At 36.0% G+C, this 10,401-nt stretch overlaps 1 protein-coding gene across 1 annotated transcript in view; it reads left to right on the top strand.

Moving 5' to 3' along the window:
* The first annotated feature begins 372 nt into the window (after positions 1-372).
* The window catches only part of LOC121370379 (SR-related and CTD-associated factor 4-like), a 28,729-nt gene continuing 18,700 nt past the window's right edge, over positions 373-10,401 (top strand). The window contains exons 1-3 of the mRNA XM_041495557.1: positions 373-511; positions 3,715-3,843; positions 9,733-9,894. Of these exons, the coding sequence (XP_041351491.1) occupies positions 482-511; positions 3,715-3,843; positions 9,733-9,894 (321 nt within the window). The 5' untranslated portion in view covers positions 373-481. The remainder of the gene's footprint in view (positions 512-3,714; positions 3,844-9,732; positions 9,895-10,401) is intronic.

Raw genomic sequence — 10,401 nt, 5'->3', positions numbered from 1 at the left:
CAATTTAAAATGTATCCCATAAGATGATAAGTTATTTATGCAAATATATATATATATTAATGCGTATGTTGGTTCAATAGCCTAAGTTGTAGTTATTACAAATAAATGTAGAAATAGCGAAATATTGCACTATAAATTAAGATATTTTTAAACAAAGTGACAATAATTACAATGCATCAATTGATTTTATTATTATTTATATTATTTATATAATTATTATTTTTCACGTAAATCTGACGTTTCATGACAAAGTGATGAATTTATAAAAATCGAAATACAGATGTCTTGAAAACAACATTTTGGTTGGCTATTGTAAAAATAACTGACGAATGAAAAATGGGTTTATAAGGCATCTTGCAAAAATTATGGGATGCTTTGCTGGCAGCCATTTTGTCCAGCGTGCTATGTGATGTTTCTATATTTTAATTAATATCGTATTATTTAAAAATCCTGTTGTGTTCGGGTTACCATTTAACGAAAGATGGAGGCTGTGAGAGCTTTTAATAATGAGGTATATTTAAACCACCATGAGTCTCATTACGAATTTTTCATATATAATTTTGACAAAATGGTCGTTTTCGAGTTCACCGCAAGCCCCGTTACATAGTCCCGTGACCGTAGCAAAGCGTAGGAGTTCTATACACAATACTAATGGCTGAGTGTTTTAGTTAAAGTATTGCCCTAGATTAGAAACCAGAACACACGCCAAGTGGCGTATTCAACACGAAATTAAATTTGCGGCAGGAGTCGAAATTAACTAAAATTCCTACTGCCAGTACTGGGCATTCATTTCGGAAGGCTACATATTCTGCCAGACCAAACATTATTTGGCAAGAGGTCCTCCAATTCTAACAACATATGTTTGCGAAAGAAGATTTTCTGACTATTCTTGTAGAATTGCAGGATAAAAGAAATAATTGGTTACTGTCTTAACTTGACGTAAGATATCGGCTTTATCCTGCTCAGGTTAAATGGCAGAGCCTTGCTGCATTCGGTAAAATATCCAACTGTTGCCCCCTATTGTTAGTTTTAGGGTTAGGGTTAATTTAGAGTTGGGGTTAGTTTTAGGGTCAGGGTGAGGTTCCCTTTATACATATATCAATAAAATGGGGTAACAGGCGGAAATCTTTCCGATGGGACGGACTATAAACACAAATTTAATACCCCAAAGTGGGGAATGGGTGAAACCCTCTGGTTAGCAAATACAGTTTGCATATATCTACCCAAACAGTCAATGACAGGGTTCCAGCTGCTGTTCACCATTGTTGCCAATTGGCAAATAACTACAAAAAAGTCTATTATTCAGTTAATCTGACAATACAAAATGGAACTTTACTGCAATTTTAAACAAATGTTTCCACAAATTTTTTTTTTTTAAATAATGTAAATGCAGGGAATGCACTTGGTATTTTTTTTGACTGGCCAATCGGGCCACTCATAGCAACACTTTGACTCGCCTGTACAACTTTTGAATGGCCTGTGACCGAATTTTGTTTTAAAAAAAAAACTTACTTAAATTGCACTTTAAAAACCCCCCATGTTATCATACAAACAATAACAACAACACAAAAGAAGGAAACAGAACTTGTTTTAGTTTTATTACTAATTATAATTATTATGTTGTCAAGGGACCCACACAATCAAACATCTGGAATGTTTTACATTGGCTTGGTCTTAGAATGAATACGGTGCTTTTATTGCCGTATAACGAGGAATTAAAAAAATACTAAGCTGAAGCAATCTATTTTGACATCGTTTGCAGTGACGACTGGGTGTTTGCTATAGTAGATTTGGTATATTCCGTAAGAAACGAAAACGTTCCAACACAATGTAACTTCGGAAAACCTCAGGCGTGTAAACAAATTGTTTCTGCGAAACATAGTGTACCGAAATGTGACCAGTTGTTCCGATTATAACTAAATGGAAAGTGAAGACGGACATGGACGAGGTGTTCTGATTGAACCTACGAATACATTTACATGGTCGAGGTTTTCCGAATACATAATCAAAACCGGCCGAGGCATTCCAAATAGTTTTAGACTGTTCGATAGACTGGGGAAGATGGATAGATATTATGTCCTATATAGTTTGGTTGCGCAAATACTAACAGGAAACTAGTTGAAAACATTAAATAAAAAATAACTTTCCGATCTCTTACAAACATTAGTTATTTGCATTTTTGATACATAATATAATATTTGGAAATTTTCCATAAAGTGCACACCCTGTAAATAAATTAATAATCCATTGACCACTGTTCAACGGACTGGTTTTGGCAATTAATATAAATTTTCCACATTCAATAAAAAATAACTTTCCGATCTCTTACAAACATTAGTTATTTGCATTTTTGATACATAATATAATATTTGGAAATTTTCCATAAAGTGCACACCCTGTAAATAAATTAATAATCCATTGACCACTGTTCAACTGACTGGTTTTGGCAATTAATATAAATTTTCCACATTCTGCTCTATTTTACAGCACTCTGCTTCACTATTTCAAAATGCACACCCCTTTCACCCAACTTATTTGGTACCAAATTTGTCACCTGATCAGAAAGGTCATTTTGGCTTTTGTGTCTGCAGACTCGTCTGATATTATCCTCGGTTGCTGATTTAATTGGTTGGCACTGATGATTTTTACGTACTGTCATTTTATTAGTCAGCAATTCCTAATAAAATATTAGAAACGTTTCATTTTGTTTGGGATATCGCCACTTATAAAAACAATGGAAGTGGTAGAGTTCATCATTGAAATCATTTATCTTGAGTGCCAAATAATAATTATCCTGCAATCACTGTATACATTGGCAAGGTATGATGACTAGATAAATCTATTTATTACACACCAGTGTAAGATATTGCTATGTCATAACAATCACTCAGTATCTAGCTAATGTAATATTGGCACAGCGTTCGAAATAAGCACTTGTCCGTTTGTCCTTTACTCGGACAAGCATAATTTGCCGTAATAGTTGTCCGGTGGACAAGTAAAATGTTTTTTTACAAATCAGGATCAGAATTTTTAGCAATTGTTAAAACTTCAAAAAAATATAAATAAATCGGCGGTGTCTCATCGCACTGTTACTAACAGTGTTATACAAATATCGTGGTTTGAGAGTTAAATAACCATAGATAACAATGGTCTTAGCTCGGAGTTGCGATTTAGTTCTGAATTCCTCACTCGGAACGTCTCGGCCGACGTGATTAATTTATTTGATCCAACAAATTATATTCGATACCATGCGTATTAAAAAATGAGAAAAACAAGTTTCTTTTGTTGTTTAAGTTAACGGTACGTGATAAAGCTATACATAAAATGTCAGCTCAATTTAGTGTTTGATTTTCAGAACAATTTACCCAGTTTTCAGAGTTATGGCCCTTAACTTAGGCGATATGAAAATGTGTTTTTCAGACTTTTTTTTTTTTTTTTTACGTGTGCAGAGTTTGTGCCAAAGTGTAAAATAGGTATGGAGCCATACTGAAATTTTTTTGCAGATTCAGTGTTTCCCCCCAGGATTTTTGTTCAGATGGTTGGCAAAATAGTTGACGTTAACTGAGTCCCCAAAGTTTTTGTTTTATTCTGTCACTCTGTCATATAGACCTAAGTGTGTGTTGGGATATGAAATGTGATTCATATTCCAATCTGTTAGTAATATTTTCTTGTTTTCCATTTAACAATTAAGCCATGTGTTGAATTTACTTTCAGCTTTCTTCTCTGTACGAGATGCGGCCTCCAATATCTCGAGCAAAAATGGCCAATGTTACAAAGTGTGGCATAAAGGCCATCAAGTTCTACAAACATGTTGTGCAGAGTGTGGAAAAGTTCATCCAAAAGGTTAGTAAATGTACTTTTTCATTATACCCAAAATACGTATGCATAAAATGGTTATAGAATTGAAAAAATATTCAGTTTAGTTACCCAATTTTAGACATTGTTAAAATCAATAAATGAAAGTAAATAATGTTTCATTGAACATTTAGTAATACTGATATAACAAGAGATGTCTGATAGTTTGTCAGTTTACACAACAGGTGGGTGCATTAATCATACTTTTTCTAGTTTGCTTTAAAATATTAATTTCACACGCTCATTTCTTTCTATAAATACACTTCACTATCTTGTTGGTGTGTGTAACGATGAACTATCTACTAATTGATTATGGGAATAGATAACAAGTTGGGATTGTACACCAGAAAAAAAAAGAAGAGAGTTAATATTACTTACCTTTGTTCTATACATAGACTTGGCATGATGACAAGTTTTTATCACTGTTAAGTGTCGGTCTATAAAATAAATATACATATGTTCCAAAAGCCAATAACAAGTTATTTTAATGGGGTAAATAAATGTATGTCTGAGTTGAACAGTGGTAATATAAATGTTACACAGGCCTCTACATTGCAACTGAATTGGTCATGTTTTTCATTTGGTGACTTCAGCATTTTATATGGTCCCCACCCCTGGCAACCAAACCAAAGTTGATACGGACAGACCAGCAATAGTCACTGTAGGGGGGAATTCTGGTGAAATAGTTGTTGTATACCACTAACTTGCCCTATTAATCCAATTTGCCTTCAATTTCGCAGAGATAAAAATCATTATATCATCGATAATATGATCACCACAAAAACAGACCGCAGCTATGTTTTCACCAAACAATCAAAAGCTGGCATCTCCGTCCAAGACGAGAAAAGTGTTTCTGCCAGAAATAAAGTTTTGGGTATGGCGCTATGAAATTGAATGCAACCACAGTCAACGGGCTATGGGGTGCCTCCTCCAGAAAGAAAATGGATTAAGTTTTGGGTTAGGGTTTAGAAAATCATACAATAATGATAAGAATAATTAATTTTGTCAAAAAGTTAACTCAAAATTAAAAAATCTGCAAAAATATTTGGCCATGTCACTATACCCGTTGTTTCGTAAATAGGAAGATTGCCACTCTCCAGTGTTGTATTTTAGTACTTTTTGATGTAATACTCGGCATACAATTACAGATACTAGTCACTCTAGGGAGCTACGCGGAAATGCGCTTTTCCATTTTGTCTAAAGAAAACCCCCCAAAACATGATTTTCAATAGTGTTGACCACACACGGTTCATTTGCATGTTTTCACAGTTTCAAGTTTATGATGTGTGCCTTATATACTCTGTCAAAAAGAAACGCATAGGCGAAATATTCATGGAATTATCTCTTTAATACAAAGTGTCATAATTTCGTTATTTATGATCGTATCACAGTCAAATTTGACACAAGTATGTGACAATGTTCTTGCTATGTATGGACTGAAGGCAGTGGAGGCGTTTTCATCACCAAACAGCGTCGCACGAGGGCGCTGAAATCAGTACCTTGTATGGGCAGCAGCAGTCACTGCGCGACATCTCCTTGGCATAGACTGAACAAGTCTCTGAATCTGGGCATGTGGAATCCTAGCCCATTCTTCCTGCAGTGCATGTGACCGTTGTGGAAGTGTCTGAGGCTCCGGGTCATGCTGGCGTACACGTCTGTCCAGTTTGTCCCATAGATGTTCAATGGGGTTGAGATCTGGCAATCTTGATGGCCATGGCAGCACATTAATGTTATCATTCTGTAGGAAATTCATTGTTACACGTGCCTTATGTGGCCTGGCATTGTCCTGCTGAAAGAGCTCTCTGTCAATCCAAAATGGGAAGCATGTGACAGCGATGAATTTCATCCCGGTAGCGTACAGCTGTCAGGTTGTCTTGTACGAACACAAGTTCACTTCTGTCGGGGTATGAGATGGCTCCCCACATCATGACACTCCCTCCAATGAATCTGTCAACTTGGGCGACGCAGTTGTTGGCAAAACGTTCATTGCGGCGTCTGTAAACACGTCCATCACGTCGCTGTAGAAGGAAAAGTGACTCGCCACAGAACCATACTCGCTGCCAGTTTCACAAGTTCCACCCCTGTGCACCAGCAAACACGTAAATTTTGATGTTGACGTTGCAGGACAGGGCCAACATATAGTCTCCTAGCCCTTAAACCAGCTTCTCGTAATCTGTTCGAATGGTTTGTGCAGACACCCCAGGGCTTATAGAATTTTTGGAAAATCCACTAGCCATGGGATCGGTGATTTTTAAACATTTACTAACCACGATTAAAAATTCACTAGCCCTACTTTACTTTAAGTTAATACAATTTTACAAAATAATTAGTAATAATCAGATATGTCACCTAAAGAAGGAGATAGAGCTTAAAACAATAACATTGTAGGATTGGGGTGGGGTCAGGATATTCATATTTACAAAATAGACTTAACTGCAACATTTGACATATTATTGAATATCACTAGCCATGGGAGTGGGACTACCATAATCTAGAAGTGCAGAACCCGGATGTAGTGATCTTGTGCTGCAGTTGTTATATAAGGTGTTCCACTTCTGGGCCAGTCTTCAGCTGATTGAAACTGCTGGTACCTGTCCCAGAGATATGAAATGGTGTCTCTGATGGACGTTCATGTGGCGTGCGATTCCTGACTGCGATTCACCTAAATGGAGGCGGCCTATTGCAATGTTTCGATTCGGCAGGTTTAGTCTTGGCATCTTGTAACTCGTCTACATCGAAATGGAAATGAGGCATCATTGCGAGCAATCGGCCTCGGTGGTGCCGTGGTTAGGTCATCGGTCTACAGGCTTGTAGGTACTGGGTTCGGATCCCAGTCGAGGCATGGGATTTTTAATCCAGATACCGACTCCAAACCCTGAGTGAGTGCTCTGCAAGGCTCAATGGGTAGGTGTAAACCACTTGCACCGACCAGTGATCCATAACTGGTTCAACAAAGGCCATGGTTTGTGCTATCCTGCCTGTGGGAAGTGCAAATAAAAGATCCCTTACTGCTAATCGGAAAGAGTAGCCCATGTAGTGGCGACAGCGGGTTTCCTCTCAAAATCTGTGTGATATAACCGTAAATAAAATGTGTTGAGTGTGTCGTTAAATAAAACATTTCTTTTTTTCATTGCGAGCATTGCAGCTTTAAATACCCATCACTACCCCAATCTTTTCCCCGAGTTTCACGTGCATTGAATTTTTGAATGGTGTTCATCTTGATTTGCACTGAACTAGTTTATGGCTAATATTTAAGAATTCTTTCAAAACAGAAAAAAACAACATGGTAACTGTTTTTCATTTTCTTCAAACAAAAATAATAAATCCTAGCTCAAACTGTGTTTTTGTTTTTAATATCATCTTGTTTGTTAATTATAATGCAGGGCTCGCACTGTCGGTAGCCAAATTAGCCATTGGCTGATTGTTACAAAAAATGGCTAATAAAATTTGCAAGTGGCTAAAATTTTGGCTAAGCCATTTTCTGTCTTCTGATGTGAACAAATGGTTACATAATCTATCTGACACCTCAAACATAATAATACTACCAAATATTCAATTAGCGTAATAGCAATCTCGCGACCGGTAACGAGAAATGGTGTCATGCAGAATACAGCTTAGGCCTTATAATGTTTGCTTATTTTAATAATCACGGTAATTAATTTTAACGGCATGAATTCAACATGTATGACAGCAATGTCTGGAAGATCTGTAACTTGTTATTTTTACTTTGTAAAATCTTTGAACCAAAGTAATAAAAACAGACCGACAATGCGTGTCAATTTGAATACACATGCCAATTCAGGGCCAAAAGACATGTAGGCCATCTTAAGGGCTGAATTCAACCAGACCGAGCGAAAACAAAACGTTTGTTAAACTGGTTTGTGCGCTTCACGTTAAACCAAATGGACACGACGAACACCAATCAAATAGTTCGCGAACGTTAGGAAGAACGTTCGTTGGCTGAACTGAGGACAGCTCTCGTTGCAGACATTAAACTACGATTACGCAAAAGTAAATTTTGATGTAAATTTGTAGAAAAACAATAGTTAATCACATCAGTGAATACCTAACTGCAGTTTTTGTTGATTCCTTTGTCTTTGCTAGTTTCGTACCCATGGTCGAGAGCACACATGCAGATTGTGATCGCCGTAAATGAACATGCAGTATTTAAATTATACAAATTGCAGTTAAATGTACACTGAATAAAATTAGTTTACAGTAATCATATTTGTTAGATAATTTTAGATATAAATTTGTAAGACTGTGAGGTGACATTTAATAAGTTAGCTGGATTTTAAAAAGACCATAAATTTTAATTTTATTAAAGGATTTGTTGTTAGGTTGTTTTTTTTGTTGTTGTTTTTAATAAATGGAGTATACTGTGGTGAAGTCAGCATTCTTAGCTGAGGTATTTTGTAAGCAGAAATCACAACAAGCATTTAACACGACGCTGAAATCAACAGCAACAATATGGCACAGATTATGAAATCGTTTGGGGTGGGGAATTGATGGGTCACTTAAAAATAATAATACAAAAAAACAAAAAACAAAAAAAAAGTTATTCAAACTAACATAAAGATTGCTATTTAAAGAAATAATGAGTTCTATATATAAAAATAAAAAAAGCTCTCAAATTTTTATTTGGGAAAAAAGGAAGAAAGAAAAAACAACACCATCCATAAACATCCACCCACTCCCCATATTTCTGTATGTTTGTTAATTTAATGTCATAGGCCTTAGAAGTGGGGGTGGGTGTATGGGGTACTGGCTTCTGACTCTGAAGATATTGCTTAACCCCATCCCAACCCCACCCCCGCTGAAAAAACTCAAAGTAATATATTAACTGCCCCTACCCCCATTAAGGTTTTGTTATTCCTATTTATTCCAGTTTGTACACAATTAGCTGAAAAAGATACATTTCATATATAAATACTCTATACAGTACTGCGTAAAACAAATTTGGCTAAAGCATTTTCAATATGGCTAATAAAAATTCCATTTGGCTAATATTTTGGCTACAGGTATTTTTGATCCAGGGTGAGCCCTGATAATGACTGTTTTACAAAACTTGTAAAGTTGTATTTCACACGAATACGTCCGACACCAAAAAAATGTACGTGTGATTAAAACACACAGTTTTTACATCTGATATATAGATAAACATCTACCCTATAGGAATAGGACACAATATTTGTAATATGCCCTCACACATCACAGAGAATTAGACATAACCATGTGTGGGTGAAAAATTACAGTTTGTGTGCATACGTCCGACACCATGCATATTTCCCCCGTACACCTAAAGCGACATACGGATGGAATAAAGTTTATATATAATAATGGTGCCCTAGTTGGTTCTTACAATGTATAACAATAAATGTTGTGAAACTTTTTGTACATTTATATAATGCTTGGCTGACGTGTCTGAAATGTACGTCTGACACCACGGAATTGCTAGTATGCAGATTTTTAAATTGCGCAGGCCTGAATTATTTGTGAAAACATAATTTGGAGGAAATCAGCCTTGAACCTTGCAGGTTCACCATCGAAAATATATTACACTTGTAGTACAAATTCTTGTTCTGTCACAAACCTGTTGTGGGGGTGTGGGGAGAGGGATGGTTGTGGAATCAGTCTGCTAGTACAGCAATACATCTTGATTATTTGATGTTGCTAGCAGTACCTGTAACAAAGATGGCCGATATTCATTCATGAAAGAAATGCACGGGCAACTTTGTTGATTGTGTAATTGGTTCCCATATCTAGGCCATTTTTCTTCTGTGGTATATTTGGAACTGTAAATGTATGTTTAAATAATGCATTTATAAACCCTCCAAAAAAGTTTTTAACCTGATGTGTACTCCCTTTTTTTTCCAGTGTAAGCCAGAATATAAGGTTCCAGGCTTGTATGTAATCGATTCAATTGTGCGACAGTCTCGACACCAATTCAACACTGAGAAAGATGTGTTTGCTCCGCGGTTTACCAAAAATATTGTTTCAACATTCCAGAACCTTTTTAAGTGTCCACCAGATGAAAAGGTAAGAATCTTGTTTCTTGCGCACTGGACTGAATTAGCTAGAATTACTTAATCCCCAAATTTGTTACATTTTTATGTTGCATAATGTGGACTATATTTTCCCCAAGTATGATTAAATGAGTTTGTAGGTGCAGTGTTTATGAATTGTTCTAGAAGAAACAAACCTTAGCTTACAAAATCAGTGTTTTGTTTCTGCAGGGAAACACGTTTTTGGTTCTGTGCCTTGTGATCATGGTAACCCATCAGAAACTGTTTTTTAAAATTATATATATATATATTTATTTTTTTTAATAGTCGTACTCAGTGACTAACTGGGCATTTCCATGACAATAGGGAAAATGGTAAAAAAAATTGTTTATTGAATTTTCATTGAGTGTTCAATTTATTTGACAGTAAGTTGTAGTTGCAGAACAACACCTACTTTCCATGGAAATCCCACCTTTCAAACTTGATACCTAGAAAGCTTTTGTTTTCTTCATTCTAGGTAGCACATTTTTGCTGGCCTCTA

Source organism: Gigantopelta aegis, chromosome 4, assembly GCF_016097555.1.
Source record: "Gigantopelta aegis isolate Gae_Host chromosome 4, Gae_host_genome, whole genome shotgun sequence".
In the NCBI taxonomy this organism is placed as follows: Eukaryota; Metazoa; Mollusca; class Gastropoda; order Neomphalida; family Peltospiridae; genus Gigantopelta; species Gigantopelta aegis.
Note: the sequence above shows the minus strand (reverse complement) of the source record. Positions and strands in the feature narration are given on the sequence as shown.